The 27,617-nt window shown below is 42.3% G+C and overlaps 2 protein-coding genes across 2 annotated transcripts in view; both read right to left on the reverse strand.

The window, feature by feature from the left end:
• Positions 1-15,109, reverse strand: part of LOC140547747 (sialoadhesin-like) — a 61,366-nt gene extending 46,257 nt beyond the window's left edge. Inside the window, exons 1-4 of the mRNA XM_072670882.1 lie at positions 15,033-15,109; positions 14,465-14,564; positions 9,597-9,813; positions 8,751-9,104 (exon numbers count right to left, since the gene is read on the reverse strand). Of these exons, the coding sequence (XP_072526983.1) occupies positions 8,751-9,104; positions 9,597-9,813; positions 14,465-14,564; positions 15,033-15,109 (748 nt within the window). The remainder of the gene's footprint in view (positions 1-8,750; positions 9,105-9,596; positions 9,814-14,464; positions 14,565-15,032) is intronic.
• Positions 15,110-19,396: 4,287 nt separating this feature from the next.
• The window catches only part of LOC140547748 (B-cell receptor CD22-like), a 35,233-nt gene continuing 27,012 nt past the window's right edge, over positions 19,397-27,617 (reverse strand). Inside the window, exons 5-9 of the mRNA XM_072670884.1 lie at positions 20,871-21,113; positions 20,761-20,776; positions 20,378-20,390; positions 19,772-19,961; positions 19,397-19,680 (exon numbers count right to left, since the gene is read on the reverse strand). Coding sequence (XP_072526985.1) covers positions 19,397-19,680; positions 19,772-19,961; positions 20,378-20,390; positions 20,761-20,776; positions 20,871-21,113 — 746 coding nt within the window. The remainder of the gene's footprint in view (positions 19,681-19,771; positions 19,962-20,377; positions 20,391-20,760; positions 20,777-20,870; positions 21,114-27,617) is intronic.

Below are 27,617 nucleotides of genomic sequence, written 5' to 3' on the forward strand. Positions count from 1 at the left end.
CAGTACTGAAAAAAATAGTCTTTAACCTAGAGTATTTACATCTCAGGAGTCTCATGCATCATCTCCACAAACTTCATATAGCTCAGAAACACAATATATCAGAAACTCTATATTACAAATTAGAAACATATGTAAGTCATATTTAATAAGGAATGGAAAGATAATTAACCTTAGAAAAATCCTGTTCTCATGATTTTATGATGAAAATGAATTAAAATAGTTTAGGTGCTCTAACCAGGTTTATTTAATCACAGGTAGCAAGATCCCCAGGTGGGTAGGCCTAGGTAGGAATGAGGCTGGACTTAGGCAGGAGAGGAGGATAGGATGCCAGATGGACACTGCAGGACAAACAGCTGCTCCAGATGTGTCCGTGGTTAGACAGATCAGGGAAGCAGAAACCAGAAAGGAGCCTGTCAACAACAGTGCTGCTCCACACCTTGCTGAAGGTAGTCAGGGAAGAGGAGAGGTGCTGGAGATCCCAGCCCTGACTAGTGAGCAGCCCCTTGACAGGCCTGAGCTGGCACTCGGCCAGGCATTTAGCCTGCTGCAGGATGAGGAATGGTATGTCTTCAGTGAGCTGGAGTAGACCCACCACCCTTCCACTGATCCAGTTCTAATGGAGCAGTGATGTGTTTTAGAGTAGTGCTCAGACTAGAGTTAGAATAGCTGAAGTTACCTGAGAATATACAAGTAAAATGCTTTAGAGTATCCAGATAAAATTAGTGATGGAATCTTCTAAACATCAGAGTCTATAAAGTGTCTGAAGAGAATTCCCAATGATCTCCATCTACTGCTGCTCCTCTGTTGTTAAATGTTCAGTGTATTGACTGAATCAGTCTTTATCATTCCTACTGTAATAACACCACCTTCCAGACGTGTTCACCTCATTCTAATGTCTTGCTTTTGACACAGGGAGAGGAAGATGGAGGGGCTGAAAGTGCTGCGCGCTCTGGCGGAACACCATGCCGAGGTTCTTCTGCCTGAGCTACATGATGTCTGCTTGGCCCTCATCAAGGAGGTAAGACCCACACTTCATACACACTCTGGACAACAGCTTCTGTAATGACATTATTCTAATTAATGCTAAAGCAAGTGTCAGTGGTTGAGTTAGAGACAGAGGCTCACTGTGCTTCTTTTGTCTCCACTGTCTCAGGTGAAGAACCTGCGCTCCATGGTGTCTCGTGCTGCCATGACCACCCTGTCCCACCTATACGCCCACCTGCAGCGGAAGATGGACAAGGAGGTGGAGGGCACTGGCTGTGTCCTTCTGCACAAGGCTGGGGAGTCCAGCCACTTCATCCGAGAGGACGTAGAGGTGGCCCTCAGCACAATGGTGCAGACCTGCTCGCCTGGCCGGGTCCTGCACGCTCTACTGGCTGGTGGATTCAGGTAAACATCACATTCCATATTCATTAATAGATTTGAACTGTAAACTAAATGTAGTGGTCATGTGATCAATATCAGTGGTCATTCTAAAGCCACAGTACAAACTGGCAGCACTGATGTACGGCTGAGTCTCTTCCTACATTTTGGAGAAGATCTTGCTAGAAGGTGAGTCTAGAGTTCACCTGCGTGTAAACACTGGATGTGTATCTTACTGTGTTCACTCTCCTCTTTCCAGCCACAGAAATGCAGCAGTGAGAAGGTGCACTGCACTGCATCTGGAGAAGCTCTCTCACAAGTTGGGGGCTTCTCGTGTGCTGACCAGCAAGAAGGAATTCACCAGCAGGTTCCTGACCGCCATCAGCAAACTGGCCCTGGACTCCGCACAGGAAGTGAGGTAAGCAGTTGCTTGTTTTTACACCTATTGGGTCAGAACGGAACCCATCAGCATGTTTTCTTCACCAGCCAGCACTGAAAATGACCTTTTATCATTCTTCCTCCACAGACTCCATGCTCGAAACACCCTGAGATTTCTGGGGAGCCATGAGGACTGTGTGAAGATGGTGGACAGATTTGTGTCATCAAGGGACAAAAGATCCATCATGGACATCATCACCAAGAGCAGGTAAGAAGAAGAAAGTGATCTTTAAACAAATGAAAAATACACTTTATGATGATCAAAGACTTTATTATTAATGAGTTTGATTATTAATGAGGTTTTTGTGTCTCCTTTTTTAAATATTCAGGTGAAACCAGCAGAATAATGAAGAACTGATGCTCCAGTGATGATCAACAGAGACGTCCATCATTTCTAACATTTCTGCAGAATTCAGTGGTTGAGATGTAAGTAAAGTCGTTCAGAGTGGTTTGGTGTGAAATGCTCTGTTCTAGAGAAACTTACAGAGTCAGAACTGTTCACAGTGGAGGTGATGGGAACCAGACGTCTGAAGAGTGGAATGCCTCTAAAAGCTCCATCAGCAAGTGTCCTCTCTCCCGTGCCGACGAGAGCTGAGCTTTTATGCTGCGGGTGCTCCTTCCTGAACAAGCAGCAGCTGTCTGTGATCAGAGGTAGAGAACCCAGCATGAACGGTCAGGCGACCCAGCAACCCCACCTTCCTCTCACCACAGTCCCCCTCTTAGAGTACTGCACCCACTGGGGAGTCCGGTGAAGGGAGGTGGTGTCACTGAGTGACATGGTTGCCACGGAGACCCAGTGTGCTCTGTCCCGGGTCCCACGGCAGTTGAAGGTTCAGGCAGGGCCGGGTGTGGATCATTGTCTGCGTGCTCCAGGTCCTTGGACCACGTGCAGCAGCAGCAGCAATATCCCTTCTCTGTGTTGTTGCAGTCCTTGGCTCTGTTTCTCCTGTAGGCACCACTCATACCACCCTTCAGACGTCTGGTTTCTATCACCTCCACTGTGAACAGTTCTGACTCTGTAAGCTTCTCTAGAACAGAGCATTTCACACCAAACCACTCTGAATGACTCTGTTTACATCTTAACCATTTCATTCTGCAGGAAACAGCAACATCTAATAAACTCTAATTAAACTACATCAGTCTCTCTCTCATCAATAGAATAGAACAGTCTTGAAAGAACAGTTCAGTCAAAAAACAGTTTTCCCTTGAAGCCCAAAAGTACGTATATAATTCTCTTCAGTTTCCAGCAGCAAAGAAGGAAATTAGATCAGATCATTTTGGAGAAACAGAAATCATTTCTATTTACTATGAGCTTTTATTGCTAATCACATGATCAATAATAAAGAGAACCGGTTACTTGAGCCATATCTCAAATGACTCTCTGCTCCCTATGTAGTGCACTATGTAGTCATGAAGTTACGGCTTCTACACCCAAGTAGTGTGTTATAGGTCTAATAAAAAAGGCTTTTATATTCAGCTATAGGTTGTGTGACTCTCTGTTTAACATTTAGACACTACTTGAGTGTAGAAGCCACAGTTTCATGACTTACGTAGTGACTATATAGGAACAGAGCTGGGAGAGTGGACAGGTAGAGATGTCTGTATCTGAAGACTGGTACACAGTAGAACTATAAAGAACACACACACACACACACACACACACACACACACACACACACACACACACCAGGGGAGAGTGAGTTCCAACACAGCTTCATCAGATGGACAGACAGTAACACTGACCTGTAGCAGCACCTGCACTCTGCCAAACAACCCCACTTGCATCTGGTACAAGAACGGACAGCCTGTAACTAACAAACCCAGCAGAGACAATAAGCTGTACCTGAACTCAGCGAGCAGTGAGGATGCTCTCCAGTATTCCTGTGCTTTAGGAGGTAACAGATTATTATTATGATCTATTTGCTAATGAGCATCTCCCAAATAACATGCCCATGTGGGGCCTGTTTGGGTAGTCCAACTGGGAACCAGAAGGTCTAGATGGGACGTAATAGGGATTGCAATGATGGGGCTTATTTAAGAAGCCCAACTATTGTCCCAGTGACAACACGTACAAACCCGCTCATAGCTCATCAGGCACATTTGGAACCCAACATGCCTTATGCAGCTCGCATGCTAGACCATAGCAATGCTGCTACAGCTCAGCACATCACTCAGAAAAAAGAAAGAAAGAAAAAAAAAATATCAATCTAACCCCTAGTGGATAGTAAGTGTCATTGTGGCCCCTATCTTTAATTTCATCAACTAGACCAGGGCCGTGTCTGACCAAATACCTGGTCTTTTTGCCAGCTTTGCCATGAAGTTCTGCTGTCACATAGTGGTCCCTACAGGGAACTACAGTCAGTTTGAGAATTACAAAATGATTCTTTTCTGTCTACTTCTTTGTGAATGATTCTCATACACAAGGCGGGTTCTCGTTAGTAAAGATACTAATAAAGATGGTTCTCCATAGAAGCTACTCATCACGGCAGCTCTGTGGATGTGGTATGTGAAGTGTGAACTGACTTACCTGTAAGTAATGTAATTATGGCATTAAAACATGATATCTAATTTGGCCTCTGTTCTCATTGTTGGTTCCTCAGGAGGAGAAAGTCTAAAGATAAACAGATACTGTAAGACTTGTTGTATACTTGTATCAGCTAAGACCAGCTGATCGTTGGTCTTTGAAAGCAACAGTTGGTGTTACATTTAACAGTTTTTTTTGCTTTATTTTTGGCTTTTGCAGATAAATAAAATCTCATGGTTTCATTACTGAATCTAGTATATTCCACTTTTTGTAAACCACCCATGTAATTATGCTAACTTTCATAAAGAATATGCTAGGTATATGTTCATGTTTCCTGACCATTTTTTCAGATCTGTTTTTTGTACACTGATTTTTGAGTGTTCATTTAGATTAAAGTTTTAATGAGTTTCTTTAATACAGCAAACAGGTATTAGGGGAATCTTCCTTGTTGGCACTGTTGTAGTTTTATGTTTGTAAGCTAACGCTTGTAAAGATTTAAAGGACCATCCCATCTTACGCTGGATACAGACTGCTCAAAGACAACTTTGAGCACTATAGGCCCACAGCAGGAATGAAAGCATGGGATAGGGGTCTATCAGAATTGGGGCAGGAATTCGTCTGGGACGTGCAATATGGGACAATGTTCTGGGTGCGTCAAAAACCCTGAGTCATCAGTATATACACTTGACATTTTATCACAGAGCACACACAGAGGAATTAGAGATTAAATGGGACTTGCTCCAGATCCATGTTGCAAATTAAGCTCCCATGGAGCCACTGGCACTGGTTTTTAATACACATGGTATGGGAATGTCCAGGTTATCAGTATTCGTGGAAAACTGACTAGGATACAGGGATTGAGGGAGGGGGCAGGATGGTGGAATTAACATTTACAAGGTAATTGTTGCAGAAAATGTTTATTATTGACACTACAATAAAAAAATTTCATAAACTTAATTAAAATAAAGCCAATCACTAGCCGATGCATAAATCAAGACAAAATAATGAAAGTTCTTGTAGTTGCTGATGAAATACAGAATGGAAGATGTTATAAAATATTTTCATTTTCATTTATATACAAACTATATAGTTACAGATAAACATGAACCTATTGGCACCATGCTGCCTAATGCCAGGCTTGGGCTAGAGGGGTGTAAAGCCCAGCATTGAGCTGTGGAGCAGTGGAAATGTGATTTCTGGAATGATGGATGATGGAGAAATAAGCAGGTGTCCCGATACTGTTGTCTATATAGTGTATATGATCCAAGTAATGAAATCCTCTAAATCAATAACACCAGACTATAGAGCAGTATTCTTATGAAGGGGACAACCCTAAGATCATCAAAAGCATTTAGATAAAGTTTTAAGACTGATAAAAAGAACACAACACAGGAGCTTCATGGAGCCCCGCTGATGACATATCGCATAAATAAGTTCTGGCCATGACTTAGTAAGGCGTGGGAACAAGATCCTGAATTTTGTGGCTTTGACTTAATAAGGCACAAGAACCAGATCATTAAGTCGTGGTCAAAAATGAGTAAGGCGTGGGACCAAGTTCCTAAGTTGTGGCCACGATTTGGGAATGAGATCCAAAGTCATTTAAACAAGATAATTAAATCACTAACACAACTTATAAAGGCATGGGAGAAGATCCCAAGTCGACTTAGGATCTCGTTCCCATGTCTTATCAAGCTGTGGCCACAACTTAGGATATTGTTTCCAAGGTTTATTAATTCATGGTCACTTTTTAATTATCTTGGTTCCATACCTTACTAAGTTGTGGCCACAATTTAATTATTTTGTTCCCACAATATTTCAAGTGGTTGCTGTGACTTTGTAAGGCATGGGAATGAGATCCTAAGTCATGGCCACAACGTAGTAAGACGAGCTCCTGTCTGCATAGGGGGCGCAATTAGCACAGAAACTTGTTTTGTGCTCTTTACTGAAAATCACCACACCAGCAGGATCTCATAAACGCATTGTTTCTGCCTACCAACAAGCTCATGTTTTAACCAGCTTCACTGTGCTGTACTCAACTTCCTCTTCTCGTTTAAGAGTGCTTGGCTGTTGGACAGGGGAGTAGAGAGGCCCTTCCTGGGTGTGAGGCCAATTAAAATGAACAATGGAGTACTGAACCTCATCCTGATCATCTGAGGCTGCTGTCATTGTTGGGGCAGAGGTCAAGGCCAGGTCTGAGACGGTCTCATACACAGGAGCAGAAGCTTGCTGAGAAAGACAGAGAGAGAGGGTCTTAATTATGCATACAGCACGCCTAATATTTAGATAGATGTCCCCTTAACCAGATGCTTTTGGTACCCATTAACAAGCTTCTGGGAGAATTCTGGCTAGACGTTTGACCATTCTTCTAGGCAGAATTGGTAGAGTTTGATTACACCCGACGTTTAGTCCCAATCCACACAGTTTTGAGAGTGTTGAGGTCAGGACTTTGGGAAGGCCCTTTCAAAAATGTAATGTTAGGCTGCTTTATCCGTTCAACAACCACCTCAGATCTGGTTGATGGTTTGAGATTATGCAATGTATCAGTTTCACTGGCAGAGCATAATGCTACCACCACCATGCTTAACAGGTGGTACCGTGCTCTCTGGATTTAATGTCTCACCTTTATGCCTCCAAACATCTTTGTCTTATCAAAACCTCACAGTCGTATTGTGAGAGACGGTGTAATCATGTTTCAGGGGAAAGCAAAAATAGTGTGAAGAGTCTCAAAACAGCGTTTTCTGCCTGGTTCTGGAACTGAACCCTGATTTCCAGCATACTGGGAAATGCTTTGATCCACTACACTATTCAGGTGCTAGCAATCAGTGAGTGAAGTTAAGGTGAAATCTTCACAAGGAGGCATCTAAAAGTGATGGTGCTTGTGGAGCTCAAACTGATCCAATAGTCAGTCGTGCCTCACAGACTTACTCACAAAGAGAGCAACAGTGAAGTCTGAGGGTAAAAGGGAAAGGGCCCAGTACTTTCCAAGGTCTATCTGTGGACATGTCTAAAAAGAGAGAACACGCAATTGATCTTTTGACTCACAGTTCCTCTGTTTTCCTCACTCTTACTGCTGGAAGCTGTAGCTCGTCTTCTGTTGGAGTTTACAAAAAAAGAATATCACCATCTTTGGATTAACATCTCCAGTGTTAATTAAACCCATGTAGTCTTTATATGACACTCTGCAAGAAACATGGTTTCTGATTCTCACCTCAACAGAAAGACCATAAGCAGAACCAGTAGAAGAACCACAGCGACCCCAGATGCTGCGTATATCACTGTTGAGTAATCTGTATCAGTGCAGAGACATGAGCAGATTACATAAATGTAAGAGACCTCTGCTTTGTGACATGGTGCATCATCAAGCTGGAAGTAATCAATGAGTAGAAGATGGGAAATGGTGGCCATGAATGGAGGCACATAGTCAGCAACAATACTCAAATAAGCTGTGGCCTTCAAGCAATGATTGATTGGTATTAACAAGCCAAAAGAGCGCCAAGAAAACATCTCCCACACGAATACACCACCGCCTCCACCAGCCTGGACTGCTGACACAAAGCAGGTTGGGTCCATGGATTCATGCAGTTTGAGCCAAATTCAGATCCTACCATCTGTGAGCCTCAGCAGAAATCCAGATTCATCAGACCAGGCTACATTTGTGTTGGTAAGTCTGTGCTGAGCCACTGCGCCTCAGCTTTCTGTCCTTGGCTGACAGAAGTGGATCCTGATGTGATGTGGTCTTCTGCTGTTGTAGCTCATCCGCCTCGAGGTAGGATGTGGTGTTGTGCATTCGGAGAAGAAAATGTAGCCTTTCTGCCTGCTCTAACCAATCTGTTCATTCTCTTTAGACGTCTCTCAACTACAAGGTGTTGAAGTCTACAGAACTAATGTTCACTGAGTGCGTTTTCCTTCTTTCACCATACTGAGCAAACCATAGAGACTGTTTAATTATTTGTATTAAATAATTAATACAAAGAGGAAGGAGGAAGCAAGAAGAGATGCTGCTCATCTCATCAAGCAGACTGAAACCTAGCCTGATATAAAAAAATAGAAAGGAAACAATGAATAGAAAGTGATGAATTAAGTGAATCACCCACCTGATGATGGAAACGACCATTCTGAAGAGTTGTATGATCCAAGTGCATTCTCTGCTTTACAGTAGAAACGTCCAACTTCTCCTGCTGTTAAAGTTAAACTGCTGCTGTTCCCAACCACTGTGACAGCACTGCCTGTCGTCTTGTACCAGATGTAAGTGTGGTACTTAGGCAGAGTGCAGGTGCTGCTGCAGGTCAGGTTCTTTCCTCCACTCTCTGTGTCTGACACTGTAACCTTCAGATCTGCAAGAGTTTAAACAAGGTTTGTTGTTCTTATAATTTACAGAATATTAATAATTAAATAACTACATTTATTTAATAGAGTGCAGCTCTACCTGTGACAGTCAGAGTGACTCCAGGTTGTCCAGTGTGTTTACCTCCATCAGTGTAGAATCTGAATCTATAGGTCTGAGCGTCTCTCTCTCTCAGGTCAGTGATTATCATACTACAGTGATTCTGGGAGCTCTGTCTGCTCTGCACTCGTCCCTGATACTCCTCATCCTCTCTCACATCCACAGGTTCAGCACCACTCTGCTCTTTATTGAACCACACTGATTTAGTGACCTTCTGATTATCAGGGTAGGTGTAGTAACAGTTTATGGATGCTGATGAGCCAATCAGAGCGCAGATAGCTTTGGGGTAGTAAGTGACACTCCAGCAGCTCTTCTGATCTGAATCAGCAGAAATACCTGAAACACACAAACTAACTTATTAGAAAAATAAAAAATACCTGAAACTGAAAACACTGAAAACACCTGCAGTTACAGTCTGTGGTACAGCAGTAGATCCTCACTGTCTTAACACAACCATCATCTCCAAAATGATAACTGTACAGGAGGAGGTAGAATTATTTAATTTACACTGAAAACCATTAATGCAAGAAGATAAAATGAGATTATATGATACATGGTTTTGATTAGAGAGTGATTATTTGGTATTTCCTAACTGTGTGGGAAGGTCATCAGTAACCTGCTGCTCTGTCTCGTTTCAAGTCTGACTGAAATTAAGCAGCTCTTATTCAAGCAGGTTTGAGTATTGAATATAAAATCGTTCCCTCTTTAAAATCTATCGGAGAGAAGAGAGCAGAATTATGACTGTTTTCATGTCATTTTCTAGAAGAGAAACTCTGCTTGAAATTAACTCTCTAACCTGGGATAAAGTTAGGTGTGAGACAGACTTACACACTGGAGAGGAGCGATGCCAGCTTCCTGACACCCTACAGTAGTAGCTCCCCTCATCAGATGGACTGGTCTGGAGCACAATGGAGGAATCTGCTGTGTATGTCTTGAATTCTCCATTCCTGAACCAGTAGTAGGAAAGACTCTTATTGAGGCTGCAGGTGGAGCTACAGGTCAATTTCACCTCTCTCTGTTCCTCAGTCCGAGTATCCACCTTCACCTGCAAATCTACACACACACACCGACACACACAGACACACCATATACTAAAATTCTGTTAATCGCATTCCACAGAGACTGTGAGTGTATGTACTGGTACCTGTAACAGTGAGCTGAACTCCAGATGAGGCTGATATCCAGTCACTGCTTGATGTTCTAAATCTGAAGTTATAAACTCCAGAGTGTCTCACTCTCACATCACACTCATTCTGCTCTGTTCTTACAGACACTCCTCCTTCAGTGGAGCTCAGGACTCGTTCTTCTCCATCAGAGCTGTGGATCCACTCTCTCTCTCTGACACTGGAGAAATCAGGTGTTGTATATTTGCAGGAGATTTTTACTGTAGATCCAGTAACAGCACAGAGACTCTGAGAGGAGAGAGTTACACTGTGCTGAGCATCAACTCCTGCAACACACACACACACACACACACACACACACACACACACACACACACACACACACACACACACACACACACCATGAAATGATATCTCTCACGGTCTAACTGACTGATTAACCACAGTGTTAGGTACTGCTGCTGTTACTATGGGCAACACCATGACGTGTAGAGCTGACCGGTTGTGTAAAAACCACAGAGAAAGTGAGGAACCTCAGATTAAACCGTTTAACATAGAGCTTCACACAGTTTTGCTAGAATGAACATATCTGCTCTCTGTGTGAGATCTGCAGTTTGTGTACCTGAGTGAACAAGACCACTGACACCTCTCCAGTTCTATCAACAGCTTATTTCTACAGTCAGTGACTCTTTGATAGATCATTAAACAGAAGTGCTGCTATTAATCCCTCACTACTGTCCTTGTTGTGTGTGTTTAAAAGCAATGTCTCCTAAACCCAGCAGTTAACTGCTGAGCTGAACTAGGTGTGATTGTGGAGGAAAGCTGAATCCTCTAGAACTGAACTCAGAGCTGGAATTCTATCAGTATCGTAATAAGATGTAAAAGTTTACCTGTCAGTAAGATGAGGATCACTGCTGCTGTAGCAGACATGGCAGCATCACCCCTCAAACACAGCTCTTAAAAGCCCAGAAAAGAACATGTTAAAAGTCAAATTGGAGCTGAAAATGATCAGAAATGAACCCTGACTAAAAGAAAAGAGCCAGCAGTCATGGTTCTACCTATGAGAAGTAACTGAGCTGATCACTGCTCTGCTCATGCTTATTCATCCTACACTGGTGAGCAGATATCTCATATTCTGACATCATAGTTTTTCCGTTTAGCTCACACACACTTCCACTTTCAGTCTGTTTAAAATGCAACAACATTTAAGTGTGATGAATATTATTCATGAATATATATATATATATATATATATATATATATATATATATATATATATATATATATGCTGATTAGCGGTTTAGCTCGTTAGGCTGCAGTATTTAAACCAGTCTAACATTTTGAACTACAGGTTTGATTTATTAGATGAGAAGAACCTCATGAATCTCATTGTAACGCATTCACATTCTCACTCCCTCAGTCTGGATTAAAAGGACTTTTTCCACAAGGGGGCGCTGCTAAATGCTTTTGATGCATCACATCAATGACACTGTGTCCTCACATGCATACTTTACATGACATTATTTCTATAGTGTTGTCTGTAGTTTAATATAGTAGAGTATAGGTTTGGGGGTCTCTGTTGTAGTGACAGGAAGCTTGTTTTCTTTTTCTGAACCAGTTCATTTGAACTCCTTTATAGTAGAATTACAAACGCCCAGCTCTACAGAACCCCTATAGGGTGTTAGTTCTCTACAGTGTGTTGGGCTTCAGTGTGGTGCTGTTCTGTAGAATTATTCTATAATAAGCTGAATAATAAATTTACCTATAGTGCAATTTATTTATTTTCCTATAGTGCTGTTAACCCACTAAGTCTGTAACTTGAGCCACATTTGACTAATGCAGAGTAAATCAACTTCATACAGCGTCTCGTACTGTTTTACATACAGCCAATTTGCTAACACAGGATGGCTATAGGCATTTGTGTGGACCATAAGCCTCCAGTAGGTAGATGCTTGATTCAAGACACTGGAAAGGACAAATGTGATTTTGTGATTGACAGCAGGACGAGATCCTGACCTATTTACATAATTACACTACATTAATATATAAAACAGAGATGATTCAGACAATTAAAAACTACTTACATCCTTGTGTAAGGGTCTCTTACAGCCATCAAAGCTAGTGTGCAGTGCAGAGTGTGGCAACAGGACGTGTGTGTGTGTGTGCATGTGTGTGCATGTATGTGTGTGTGGGTTTCCTTCCCTTTTTCTTTGCACTCAGTTAAAATTAACAGTCAGCAAGGAGGCACTTACTCCTTATATACTTACTTATACTGGCTGCCACATGACAGTTCTGTAGGCTTCATGCAGATAGACATATACACTACATACACTTCTTTAACTTCTGTATAGTTCTACATCTCGCACACAAACTACATCACCCATACTGGTTTGCTGAAAGAGGAACATGAGGGTTACAGTGGTGAGAAATCTACTAGTAGAGTTTAGATGTGCTGCACACATTGAAATTTGTACTCCACTTTCAACCCATCTGTGCAGCGAACACACACACTAGGGAAGAGTGCCCGGAGCGGCGGGCGGCCCTAGCTGCAGCACACGGGGAGCAGTTGAGGGTTGAATGCCTTGCTCAAGGGCACTTCAGTCAGGTCCTGTCGGTTCAGGGGATTGAACTGGCGACCCTCCAGTCATAAGGCCTGTTCCTCTTACCTTCAGGCCTCATTTCAGGCTTATCAGGACTCATTCAGTATGAGGTCATTCTCTAGTATAACATGAGACACTTTTGGTCTTCTTTACCTCACAGTGAATTTCCACTGTTTTCTGTGGATTTGAAGGTCAGTATCTCCACATAGAAACTGTTCAACTGGTACATTATTCAAAACAGGCCTGGCCTTTCATATTCAGACTGACTAATGAAGACGTGCCTCAGGTAAAAGTGGCTTTATATGTGGGATCGAAATCCGATACATATTTGATATGCTGCAATGAGACTCAGTCTGACCAGCTGCTCTCCTCACTGAGGAGAAGGAAAATGAGCAGTGAGGGAGGTAACAGAGCTCATTAATATTTGGGTGTCTCTGTTAATCTAAATTAGGCCAATATTGCAACCGCTCCATTATTCTCCAATATTCTCCAACGCAGCAGTGAGAAGATGCACTGCACTGCATCTGGAGAAGCTCTCTTACAAGTTGGGGGCTTCTCATGTGCTGACCAGCAAGAAGGAATTCACCAGCAGGTTCCTGACCGCCGTCGGCAAACTGGCCCTGGACTCCGCACAGGAAGTGAGGTAAGCAGTTGCTTGTTTTTACACCTATTGGGTCAGAACTGAACCCATCAGCATGTTTTCTTCACCAGTCAGCACTGAAAATGACCTTTTATCATTCTTCCTACACAGACTCCATGCTCGAAACACCCTGAGATTTCTGGGGAGCCACGAGGACTGTGTAAAGACTGTGTGTGAGAAGATTTGAACTGAACACTGGAGTAGTGAACGTCATTCTGATCTCTGTCTGTTTGGGGTCAGAGGTCATGCTTAGGACTGAAACAGAGAGAGAGATGATGTTTACAGTCTCTCCAATCTAATATATTCAAGATCAAAGTTATTTAGCATTCACAAGGTCTGGATTTAGACCAAAAACAGCACTTAAAATGGCATTACTAAGAGTCACAAATTAGATAAGATAATCCTTTATTAGTCCCACAGTAGGGAAATTCTCAGATGATGATCTACTTACTTCACAGGATAGGGGCTGCACTACTCTTCTTGTGCTGCTTGACCTTCCAAGATAATTTCACATTCATAAGCAAAGAAGCTACTGTTCCTTAAACAGAAACAGGAGTTCTACCACAAACAACACTGTAAAACTATCAGTAGACACAGGCTTCAACATCTACAACTTCCTGCCTCAAGTAAAATGCTGTGAGGGCTGTTAAAGATCACCTGTCCAGTTGGACCAGCTGGTGTTTTTGGTAACTATAGATATTCTTCTGTTAACAACTGAAAGAGAAATTTACCAGTAGCTTCGTTGTATCCGTTCCAACTGCAGGTCAACTTGCACTGTTAAGATTAGTATATAGTACATGTTAGGAGATAAATATGCTTAATATTGTTGCTAACATACACAAATTTACCACAGCAGTGCTGTTTTAATCTCTGATAAACTCTTTTTGAATACTATTGATGAGTAATATTTCTGTCCACATAGTGTACATCAGCTATTTCTCAATTTCTCAATGACCTGTACATTCAGAAATGTGTATCAGCAGTTTTAGTGTAACTTTTTTACCTGTTGCTGTAGCAGAAGAACTTGTTTTAGGATACATTTAAGTTTTTTAACATTAGGTTTTACTTGTGGGATTCTGTGTGTCAGCATTTGTAAACGAGACAAGAAAGATCCAGAATTTTAGTATTGGGTCAGCTTGTGTGTACAGACAATGTAAGCATAGTAGAAACATGTAAACTGACTGCATATTCTGTAAAAACAGCATCAGTTGTGTTAAAGGTTCAGTCCACAGCAGACACATGCTGTGCTAAGTGTGTTCAGAGTTTTGAAATGGTGACAACAGACTGGACAAAAGGCTGTTATCCAGAGTGTGTATGAAGTGTGGGTCTTACCTCCTTGAAGAGGCAGACGTCATGTAGCTCAGGCAGAAGAACCTCGGCATGGTGTTCCGCCAGAGTGCGCAGCACTTTCAGCCCCTCCATCTTCCTCTCCCTGTTTCAAAAGCAAGACATTAGAATGAGGTGAACACGTCTGGAAGGTGGTGTTATTACAGTAGGAATGATAAAGACTGATTCAGTCAATACACTGAACATTTAACAACAGAGGAGCAGCAGCTCCACCTGGCTCTCTGTCCTCCTCTCCTGGCTAAGCCCAGTCTCAGTTTGGGCAGCTCTGTTTTTCAGGCTACACGTCAGCTTTAACTGGACACATCCTCTGCCTACCTAGGCCTACCCACCTGGGGATCTTGGAGGGGCAGGTGTGTGGAGCAAAAGGGCGTGAAAGGAGTTCCCATAGGCCCTGTTTCCATCATGAACCTTATTGTTCAGACCTATCAGTGATGAAAAGCTGCTGGATTTGGCAGCAGCAGGTGGGGAGACAGGGGTCTTCTTCAACCTTGAAGGGAGAGCTTTCCTCACTACCCCTATCTTTGGGGCATGAACTTGGCATAGGACTCCCTACCTTATTGGAGGAACTACAGGGTGGTGAAGGGTCACCCACACTGATGCCAGTTTGGTTTTATGGCTGATCATGATCATGGATCAAGCCACAGATCCGTCTGAAAATGGCATCCTGAACTAATGTCTGACATTTGGGCCATTAATCATGAGGCTCATTTTCCCCCCCATGTACTCCTGCCACTTCCTCCTGATGCTCTCCCGAAGGGAACCAAACCAAACAACATTCAGATTAGACAAATTACAAACAGTTCACTTCTATGTCAGACTGGTCAAACACCATGATGTCAGGCTTTTTCTTCTTTATGGTAGTATGTATTTGAGCAGCACAGGTAAAAAGTAGCAGAAATACTGTTTTGGTCATTTAGTGGAGAATTTCTACTGTATATCAGTTAGGAGCAGGACTTTATCAGCCACAGACACCTGAAACATCTCACAGTTTGGATCAAAGCAGACACCTTGTCCCGTTAGGAGCCAACTGCCCTTCATATAATCCACCCTGCACTTCTCAAAATACAGCGAGTTACTGAGCTCTCCCTAACTGTCTAACATCACTCCAGCTTCTGTAAACATGGCAAATTCACTCAGGACTCAACAAAGTTGATGCTGGCTCATGTTTCAGAGTCCTGAGTTAAGCCATGTTAAACAAACCCATCATGCAGTCAGAGAACTAGTTAACACTATGGGCTCCTACCCACTTAGCCACCATGCTAACGCTCCCATTATGAAAGCCTCAGTTTAGGGTGGAGCTGCTAGCAGCATCGTTAGCTAAGGAGCTAACACTGTTTTAACTCTGAAATGATGTCGGGTTGAAAAAAATGCTGTTTGCTGTTTAGAACACAGTAAACTTACTTACCAGACAGTGTCAGCTCTTTAAAGCCGTTTTACAAAATGATCCATCAGCCAGCAGAACTTCCAGGAGCACAGCACAGCATAGAGGCGCGTATTTCTCCTCTGTAGAGCAGAATATTCACTGCATGTCTGCAGAGCTTTACACTCTCTTTAACTCCACCATTAGAGCAGCTTCACTCTCCACAGGGTTACATCTACTCTCTCTGGGTGGCTATATTGTCACTGATTTTTATGTGTCAGAAATGTTTATTGTAAAGTTTTGAGTTGAACAGATCTGAATAAATAAGTGAGATGGAAAAATGGGTTTTTATTTAGCTGCGTAAAAATTCTGCACAATAATAGTTGCCCAAAACCTCACTTTTACTTTCTTAAACATTCATGTTTGAGGTTTATTAGCATTTTGGATTAACAGAGAGCACTGTAGTTGGTTAGATACCAGCATGTCCTCAGAAACCAGTATCAGAAGCCAGTATCAGAAGCCAGTATCAGAAACCAGTATCAGAAGCCAGTATCAGAAACCAGTATCAAAAACCAGTATCAGAAACCAGTTGAGAAACTCAAGCTGGTCTGAGGGGAACGAACAGAGAGGCTTTAGCTACAAACAGCAATTTCTCAGTGAACAAAGTTCACCTACTGTCAGAGTTATCAGACTGTAATACTCTGTAAGGCTGTTTGTCAATATTATAACATCAAAACTATCAATATTATAAACAGGAGGCCATATGCTGCTGGCTAAGCTCTGCTGCGTCTTCTTGTTTTAGCCTGTAATGACAGCTTGATACAGCTGGTTTAAGAGTTTTTATGGAGGGGTACTTCTGGTCCTGTCCTCAATAATAGAATTTGTGCAAGTTCATCATCCGACAACTCCTTAAAACCGGTCATGTGATTTTAAACAGTGAGAGAAGTGGGTGACCACTAAAGACACTTCTGACCAGGCCAGAGCTTCACAGCAGACAATAAGATGAGCTAAAATACAAAAAGAGAGAGATGGGAGCTGAAAGTAATGGAGTAGAAGAAGATTAAGTAGAGAACTGTGTTCTTTATTTGGGTTCTTGTGGTTTTTCTTGTAGATGTTAATCTGTACACTTGTGTTGATGGTGCAGTTGGATTGCTGCTCTGTAGGACGAGGAGGACAATGCTGCAATCATCCTAATTGTATGAGCCTCTCATTAAAAGTTCATTAGAGGAATGTCAGACGAAGCCGATCTGTAGACAAGTTACTTTCAGTTCTGCTGTCTTCAGAAACCCCCTGAGAAAACCCCTCTGATCTAAACTTTAGACCGGTGTTTTATTGTGTGATGTATGTTTGTGGATCTGACTGTAAGTCTGGTCATTGACTGCTTCAGCAACCAGAACCCTGTAGAAGAAGAGATGAAGAGACGTTCTAGATAAACATTAAGTACTAAAGCAGTGCAGAATGAGTGAAGCTGTAATGACAGGGTTTACTCACTGGGGGGGCAGCAGTGTGTGTGCTGAAGTTCACAGCAGCATACAGTACATCCTGCTCTTCTGTGGGATCTAGAAAAGGTCTGGAAGTAGAGGCTGGAGATTCCCTGTGTGTGTGAGAAGGTCTGAACTGAACACTGGAGTAGTGAACGTCGTCCTGTTCACCTGAGTCCTCTCTCTGTGTGAGGTCAGAGGTCATGGCTAGGACTGAAACGTTACCATACACAGGAGGAGAGTCACACTGAGAGAGAGAGAGAGAGAGAGAGAGAGAGAATGGTTTGAAAATAGGCTACATTTGATGATGTTTAGTCTCTCCTCTCTAACGTATTCACCTGTTCACTCTCCTCAGTGCTCCTGTGCTCTTCAGACTTTCTCCTCCTGAGAGACAGTCAGCAGTGTTGACAGAAGTTAAAGCTTTCATTTAATGAAATTCATGTTCACACATTTATCTGATTAATAGTTTCATACCACAACCACAGAGCTGCTGTGATGAGTATCAGAGCCACCAAGACCACCATCACTCCCACTGTGACCAGCTTTAGCACTGAGCTCACCTCTGGACCTTCAGAAATAAACCATGAACCACATCATAAATCACAGAGAAGAAAAAATAAAATCGAAAAAGAAAATAATTCAATACAAATCTTCCACTCTGACCCTAAAACTGCTAATTTATGACTTCTAAACCCAAAGACCAAGGCTTCACTATAAATGTGTTCACAGCTGTTTGTGCATTTTATTAATGTGAATAAAGCCCCCTATCTATCTACCTAAATCAAATAGTTAAATATTTCACCCATATTGTTTTTTATGCCTTTATTGCATATTTAGATTTTATTAAAAGAGCAATAAGTCACACAATGAGATTCGGGTGGACTTTATTATACAGTCAGTAGTGGGTCAGTAGTTTCCTCTCCTTCAGTAATTCTCACATTTAAATATTTGACAGAAGTGCTAACATATACAGTTATGATCCACAGCTCAGCATGTTTTATCTAATATTAGGTCAGATGTCCCTTAGCAAGTTGCACCATGACCAGACGCTTTGGGTAGCCATCAACAAGCTTCTAGCAGAATTCTGTGTGGATATTTGACTTCTCTTATCAGAATTGAACCCAAGGTTAAGGTCAGAGTCTGCTTTATCAATTACACTAATGTGTTTGGGCTCAGCGTCAAGTTTCAACCGCCTTGCTGAAGAGTTCTGGGGTAGTCTGCCTTTGTCATTATTCCATTCACTTTTTGCAATATACCAGTGCTATACTTGCAGATAAATGTCTGAGAATGATGCTCTGGTGTTTAACGGCTCAGCTTTACTTCTCCAAACAAGCTTCTGGTCACTGTGAACAATCAACTCCAGAAGGCTTTTCTTTTGTCTGTGTGGTTCAGCTGCAAAGAGCTTTAAAGGTGTTGATTTAGGAGCAGGGCCTTCTTTTGTGGACTGCAACCTTTAAGTCCAATGTAAAACCTGCTGTTCCAGCAGCTTCCAGTTAATGGCAGGCCTGTGCCTTGATGGTTCTTATGTTGTTTCTGACCATCTGAACCGTTTTCGTCTTAGCTGATGGTGACAGTTTGGGTCTTCTTACAGACCCTAGTGACAACACCTTCCAATAAGCTGTTCTTACCTATAATTGTTTAAACTGATGATCTCGGAAACTGCACTTGTGTAAGTCTACATAAGATCTTTCTCAGATCTGCACTGAACTCCTTGGACTTACACACCCATGTACTGTGTGTTGGCCAAATCAATGACTGCTTTCAACCAAACCCTGGAGACAGAAGCTACCAGCTGTAGACAATCATGATCACCAACAGGAAGTTAAGAGGTATTGGTTTAGGCAAATTAAAAGACATTTAACACCAAATAATTCATAAGCCAATGACCCTGTGTTGATAAAAAAAATAAAGCAGGTGGACAAATAAAAAAACATATTTTCTACTAAAGTTGTTTGTCATGATATTCATGTCCATGATAAATGTATGTAAAACATCCCACTACAACTATACAGTATATCAGCCATGTTACAAAATCCCTAAATCAAAGAAAGGGTGTAATCCAAACTGATCATCATTCTACAGCTGCTTACGTTTCACATCCAGATGAACGGGTGTAGAGCTGTGATGTCCTAGCTGGTTGTGAGCGGTGCAGTAGTAGAGTTCGCTGTGCTGGGAGCTGATGTTGGTGATGCTGTAATTCTGGCCTGTTGTCAGTGGTGTGTCTGCAGCTGCTCTCTGCTTAAACCAGGAGTAGGAGAGAACAGGAGGGTCTGCATCACTGCTGCAGCTCAGAGTCACTGACTCTCCCTCCACTCTCTCTCCAGAGGGAACCAGCACTGCTCTGGTGTTTCTGGGAGAGTCTGGTTGGAAAGTTGGTAAACAATCATGTTTCACTTATTAGTAGAATGATAGAAGATTAGATTATTAGTGAGTGTAGAAATGTCCACTTACACACTGGAGGAGAGAGGAGGCTCTCATGGCCTTCAACAGCACAGCTGTAGTTGACCACTCCACTGACCACAGCTACAGAGCAGGAGGCAGATCTGCAGTGAGACTCACTCTGTCTGTTCTTGTACCAGATGTAAGTGGGGTTATTGGGCAGAGTGCAGGTGCTGCTGCAGATCAGTGTTACTGTCTGTTCCTCTGCAGCAGTTTCCACTTTCACCTGCAGGCCTGTGACAGACTCCCATCAATGTCTTTACAGCTCAGACACAGATAAACACTGAGAGACAAACATAACACACGGCTCCTACCTGTGACAGAGAGAGAGACACCAGCAGAGCTGTGTGTGTGTTTCCAGTAGGGGGCTTTAAATCGGAGGAGATATTCTGCTGCGTCGCTCTGTGTGAGATGGTTCAGTCTCAGTGTGATCATATTCGCTCTCTCACTGAAAAACTCCACTCGGCCATCTGCAGGACTCAGCTCTCTGTCCTGTGTGTGGAGTCTGATGTACCAGGCAGGCTGGGGGTCAGGCTGCTGACGAGGGAAGGTGTAGTATCCGTGGATGTCCACTGATAAGCCAATCAGAGTGCAGATAGTCTGTGTGGAATAAGAAACACTCCAGCAGCTGCTCTGGTTAAAAACACCTGAAAGAAACAAAAAGAAATTAAAAATCAATCAGTTTTACAATCAGAAATGCTGAAACATCAGCGTCTCATATCTACTGGATATCACTGAATATGAGTTTACTGTAATCAGACAGAAGGAGGGAGAAGTTTACAGTGAGGTTCTTACAGACAGCAGGAGAGCGGAGCTTCTCATATCCTCTTACAGCGCAGGAGTAGCTGCCTGCATCCACAGTATTGTCATACACATATAGCCATCTGCTGTACCTGTTAGATAAAGGCTGTCCGTTCTTGTACCAGATGTAAGTGGGGTGGTCAGGCAGAGTGCAGGTGCTGCTACAGGTCAGCTGCTTTCCTCTACTCTCTGTGTTTGACACTGTAATCTTCAGATCTGCAGGAGAGTTTAAACAAGGTCTGGTGTTCTTTTCATTTACAGAATATTAATAATTAATAAACTAAACTTATTTAATAGAGTGCAGCTCTACCTGTGACAGACAGAGTGACTCCAGGTCTGCCAGTATATTTGCCTCCAGGATCATCAGTGTAGAATCTGAATCTGTAGGTCTGAGCGTCTCCCTCTCTCAGGTCAGTGATTATCATACTACAGTCATTCTGGGAGCTCTGTCTGTTCTGCACTCGTCCCTGATACTCCTCATCCTCTCTCACATCCACAGGTTCAGCACCACTCTGCTTTTTAATGAACCACACTGATTTAGTCACTGTGAGTCCTCTAGGGAATTTATAAGAGCAGGAGAGATCAACTGATGATCCTTTCAGGGCACACACACGTTCAGCAGTGTAAGTCACACCCCAGCACTGTTCACCCAGCACACCTGGAACATACACACACACAATAAATGATACCAGTGATGAGCACTACACTCTGAGTAGGGTTGTCCTTTGTCTGTCTGTCTGCTGTGAAGTGACTCCATTAGTTTAGATTCCATTATAAAGATTTGTTTATTAATACAGTAAAGGATAAACTACAGTCAGAAATGTTATGGTTTACTTCAAACTTTACTAACTGATCTGGGAAATGTAAAAGTCTTGATAAAAAGATGAACTGTGTTATTATTTATATATTTTATCATTTAGGGTAGTGGCTGAGGTAGTGTCTGAGGACAGCTTATGCAGCAGGAGCACAGTTCACTGATGTTACTGTTGTTGGGTACAGTAGATGAATACTGTGTGTTCATACAGTACTGAGTGTAATTACACTATTTAAATAAAGAGAACATTTTTAGATCCAGTAGTTCTTTATGTTCATGTAGTTGTTAGTGCAGTTATCATACAGGAGCAGTTGTTACAGTGTAGTGTTTTGAATTCACTCTCTTTTTGGGCACCACTGTTGTCTGTAATAGCTCTGTTTAGGAACTACCCAGTTAGCCAAGCTACAGAGGCTGTGTTTACTACTTTTCAACAAAATAAATAAAGACAAAATGTGTTAATTAGCCAAACTTGTGTCCAAACTTTTGCATTAGACTGTGTACTGTTATAAATAATGTCTTCTTCACTTCCCTGTGATTCAAACACTGTTACAGAAGCAGTAGCTCTAGCGGAACATGTGCCTGTAGCTCCAGAGGCTGCTGATCATGATCACATTTACACGTCATCTTTTCATCTTTTATATGGTTTTATTGTTTGAGTAAATAAGTGTTTGGGCAAAATACATTTTTAAAGAAAGTGAGTGTCCCCTTCAAAAATCTGTTCATACACCCATAGTAGTGAAATGGGTGAAATGGTTTAAAAGCTCTTTCTTTAGAGCAGATCACTGACAGAACATGAAGGAAAATAATAACTAGATTATAGTTTATCATAGTTTTTACTGAAACTTACACACTGCAGGAGACCAGTTCCACTGACTGCTGATGTACACCTCACAATAGTAGCTGCCCTCATCAGATGGTCTGGTGGAGTCGAGCACAATGGAGGCATCATATCCAGAAGTCCGACGCTGTCCGTTCCTGTACCAGTAGTAGTACAGGTTTGTACCGAGGCTGCAGGAGGAGCTACACGTCAGTTTCACCTGCCTCTGTCCTACAGTCTGAGGATCCACCTCCACCTGCAAATCTACACACACACATACACACAAATTATATTGAAACATTTTTAAAATCACATCTAATGTGAAAGCACAGAGACTCTGAGTGAGCGAGTGTGTGTGTGTGTGTGTGTGTGTGTGTGTGTGTGTGTGTACCTGTAACAGTGAGCTGAACTCCAGATGAGGCTGATATCCAGATACTGCTTGATGTTCTAAATCTAAAGTTATAAACTCCAGAGTCGCTCACTCTCACATCCCTCACTGTCAGCTCACATCCATTCCCCCATGTACTTACAGAAACTCGCGCTGAGAATACTGGATCTTTGCTCAGGACTCGTTCTTCTCCATCAGAGCTGTGGATCTGATACCACTCTCTCTCTCTGACACTGGAGGAATCAGGTGTTGTATATTTGCAGGAGATTTTTACTGTAGATCCAGTAACAGCACAGAGACTCTGAGAGGAGAGAGTTACACTGTTCTGAGCCCCAACTCCTGCAACACACACGCGCACACACACACACACACACACACACACACACACACACACACACACACACACACATTCAGATATGAGGGGTGAAACTCTTGTGCTCTTACTGGCAGAGTGACCACAGTGTGGTTAGTACTGCTGCTGTTGCTATGGGTGACAACACAGTAATGTGTGAAGCTGGGTGGTGGTACGATCATGTGATAACCACAGAGCAACAGAACAGTGTAAAATAGTGGATGTGGAGCTCAACATGGGTTAGAATACAAACACCCATAATGTGCATTTCTGGATGATTGCTGCAGTTCTGTTGAATATTGGGAGAGATCACATTTTTATAAAAGTAAAAAAGGTAAAGGTAAAGGTGCACATATTTGTCACTGTACTATGTACAGCGAAATGTGTCCTCCGCATTTTACCCATCTGTGGTAGTGAACACACATACACATACACACTACTGAACTAGGGGCAGTGAGCACACACACATCCAGAGAGGTGGGCAGCCAACTCCAGCCAACATCAACAGCTCAGATTGTGGCAGTCTGACCGAGGTGCATTTCTAACTGTAGTTTGAGCAGATTTGATGATGTACACATTTGGCAACAGTAATTAGGACTCTATCCTCTGACCCATGCTGTTCTCCAGGACTCACAACTTACTTTGTTTGTTAAATATTTAAATAAATCACAATTTTAAATGCATTCCACCAATTAACACTCAAATACCAAACATTCTCAAAACGGCACAGTGCTACAGTCTACAATCTAGAGACACAAGAGGGTTGTCTGAAATGTACAGACGCTAAAATATTTACAATCCTCTTGTCGGAGTGCTAAAAACAAAGCTGTGCTGGTATTAGAGTGTATGGTATGCTCTGTGGCTATTGTGTGAGCCCATATGGTGACAAAAACAGCCAATCAGAGCAGAGCTTATCAAATTATTCACAAGCCCTCCATAAAGTTTTTTTTAATCTGAGGCCAAAACACAGGATTGTAAATAGGTTTGTAAAACCACATCTGTCCCCAACCAAAGTCACATACTTTCTATTTACACACCAAAGAACCACTTCAGATACTCCTGCTTTCTAATGCATTCTATTGCACCTTTAACCAGACTGGTGTTTTCATCTACACACAGTTACTGTAGTAAAACACAAGCACATAAACACAGTAAAATGTAAAAGTTTACCTGCTAATAAGACGAGGATCACTGCTGCTGTAAAACCTCCTGACATCTGGTAAGACATGACCGCTGATACTCGAGGGTCTGATCAGTAGCCGATAGATTCAGAGAGTAGATTAGAGAAAATTTCACTAATAAAGAAGAAAAGAACAAACTCTGACTAAAATAAATGATCAATCAGACTCACTCTTTTAGCTCCCAGCTGTAACTGAGTTCATCTCAGATTAGTGTGCTGTTACTCACCCTGTCCTCGTACCTTCTGATCTTACTAGTGAGCAAAGCAGGCCGAGACCCGGAAGACCTGTTTGTGCATGCGGTCATCACACCTCCTCCTTTAGCCTCTTCCTGTTTTTATATTCTTGAGTGATTATAAATACATTCAAGTACATTCAGCTTTTCTCTTATTGCATTTAAAGTAGGAGCTAGAAATGTCCTGATTTCAGGCTTGACCTCGCCTGTGTCCAGCATCAGACAGTACATCTGGACTTCAGTTCTCTGTCTCTGTGTTTAGGAGTTCTGGTCAGTCAGGTGTGAGATCAGTTCAGTATATAATCAGTAAGTGTGTATTAAAAAGTGCAGAAGTGTCTCTGTACAGAATCTGAACTTATTTTCAGTTCAAATCAATAAAATCATGTAATCTGACCAGGGGTGCTCAAAGTTCTGCATGCAGCTGTACACTAACTCACTAATGCTGGTATCTTTGGTAACTGGTCCTGAAACAGGAAGTCAAAGAGTCAAGAAGGCGAGAGAGCAGCTTTTCACACCATCAGTCATTAGAGTGAGAACATTTACCCTTCTTTACTCCCAGTCCCGTGTTCAACACATCAGTCGAACACACAGAGTGTCTGCAGTGACCGTTTAGCTGAAGCTGAAAAGCTGTGTATTCTTCTGGAATCAGTCACGTGACTGACGTTCAGTCTCGGCTCTTCCAGACTTTTAATCAATGTTCATAAACACTCCTCAGTTTTTACCAGGTGACTGACCATCAATAATCCCTTTATTTTACTGGAGATTTTTAGAAGGCCAAAATCAGTCTGTGCTGATAAACCTGAACAGAGACTCTGAACTGAATTCTGGGAGTTCTGAGTGGTTGGGTTAGCTTTAGCTTTAGAGGTGAAACGGTGGAGAACGTTTAAAGGTGTGAGCAGAACAAGCCACATCAGCCTTGTGATTGGAGAGGGAACTTCTTACATGAGCTGTACCCAAGATTAAGAGTCATTTATTCATAATGAAGTTATTTCTAGAGTCAAATCTTTGTTTATGTAGATTGACTCCCCACAAGACACCCAGTTTAAGGCTTTTCAGGCCTCAGGGCTTCAAGGTCAGCATCTCCACACAGAAACTGTTATTGGTACATTATTGAATATTGAATGCCTGACCTTTCATATTCAAACTGACTAATGAAGTCTTCAGGCTAAATGTAGAGGGCAATGAAGATGCCTGGGAGAGCCCTGTCCTTCTGATCATCTGACACTTCTCTCCTTTTGGGTTCAGAGGTCATGGTCAGAGCTGAAATGGTCGGTTTAAGTGATTGTCTACAAATATAGCTGCAGTTTAACCTCATTCTCACACACTGGAGGAGAGCAGAGACTGCGGTCAGACTGACCAAATAACTGTAACAGTGGCTCCCCCTCCTGTCCTCTACGGGTACTGCCCAAAAGAGGAAATCAGAGTCCAGTATTAACAGACTTTAGAGGCTCTAAAGCAGATTTACATGTTAGAAACACTTCATTCTCATCTTCAATTCAGTTTATTTTACATTCATATGTTTTATGTTCAGCACATTTCATTAATTTCATTCAGTGAGAAACTGTTTTAAAAGATTCATATTTTTATTCTTCTGCACTTTTTTTTTATCATTTAATGTAATTGGTTAGATTTGCTGATATTTATCTGTTTCTGCTTCACCTTGTGTGATTTATTACTCTGAACAGTGTTTTACAAAAAGACCATCAGAAATAAAATTGTGAAGCAGCTTTTGGTTTAGTTTTTAATGCTTATTTCTTCCTGGTTCCTCCACTGTGCAGCATCTGCTCTTCTACAACACTGCAGTGACAGCAGGGAGAGGATGGAGCTTTAAAACATGAAGAGATGATTGAACACAGCCTACAATAATGGATTAATGCTTTACAATCTGAACAATAATAAAACCAAAGCAGAGAATCAACCAACACATCTTCCAATCACAGATGTAATGACCTGATCTGACCACTGGGGGGCAGCAATGTGTGAAGACATCAGATGTCCCTGCTGCTCTACTGGGCTTCAGCTGGAGGAGCTCATTTACTTCATCTACTGCAGAAAGTTACTGCAAAGCCAACGTGGTAAAAGCAGCTCATCCATTTCAAGTAAAGAAAGATTTGAACGCTTCAGCAAGAGGAACTTTTAGCATGTCCGCTAAAACTACGCCTGGGTTCTACGACTTTTTCCACAAGTGCTTTCATACACAGCTTCTTATTCAGTCAAAGCAGCTCAAATTAGCAACTAAACAGCAGATCAAACGACTCACCTCTGAGTGAACACAGCTGTCTCTGGTTAAGGTGTGTGTGTTCAGCTCATGGGGAGGTTTACCACAGACGAGTCCAGAGCTGACTTTTTCAAATGAGCTGTTGTTTTTGGAAACGGGGAGAAAACAGCCTCCTTCAGTCTGTCAGGCTCTCTGTGTCCCCCAGACACATCTTATGACTAGAACTGGAGCTTCACCTTCAAACTCTATCCGCGGAAACAGGAGCTCGAGCTGAACAGCGCTGAAGGAGTCCTGCATAACAACGGTTGCTAAGCAGTGATTGGATGGTTTAGGAAATAAGGCGGGGCTTGAAGGGAGACAGCGCGCTGTGGAAAGTGCTAAACTCTCATTAAAGAAATCAAATCTCAGCAAAATCTGCATTTAAGCCCCAAATTTAGCTCCTAGATATGAAGAAAGACAAGAGAATCAGCAGAGTGATGAGTGTTTACTGTAGTTCTGTTAGTAATCCCACTGTTTTTAGAATGGAGCTGGAATCTGATTACTGCCTCTTTCCTCTGGAACTGGACTTTTTTCTATCCTGATTACAGAAAACTGTTACATGCATTGTGTTTCCAGCCAACCCTGGATGATACACTCCTAATATTTCACTCCTAATAGTGTGGAGGCAGCAGAGAACCACGCCCCGATCTGTGACGTCATAATAGAGTCACGCCCACGTAACGTTCCATATTTAATGGCTGGTCTCTCAGTACTGTAATCAGTAGATGTGTGACTGTGGAGGAGAGCACATCTCAGAAGACTTCTCATCAGGATCTACAGGAATTACTTCCAGAGATGAAGCCAAACAGTCCTGAAGATGGACCCATTATTCTTGCCCCCTCCCTTCGAGAGAGCATTAGGAGGAAGCGGCAGGAGTATATGGAGAAAATGAGACTCATGATGCACGACCCAAATGTCAGACATGAGGAAGTTCAGGAGGCTATCTTCAGACGAATCCATGGCCGTGATCAGCCATCAAATCACACTGGCCTCAATGTGGGGGAATCCAGCATGAC

The sequence above is a fragment of the Salminus brasiliensis genome, chromosome 25 (assembly GCF_030463535.1).
Source record: "Salminus brasiliensis chromosome 25, fSalBra1.hap2, whole genome shotgun sequence".
NCBI classification, from domain to species: Eukaryota; Metazoa; Chordata; class Actinopteri; order Characiformes; family Bryconidae; genus Salminus; species Salminus brasiliensis.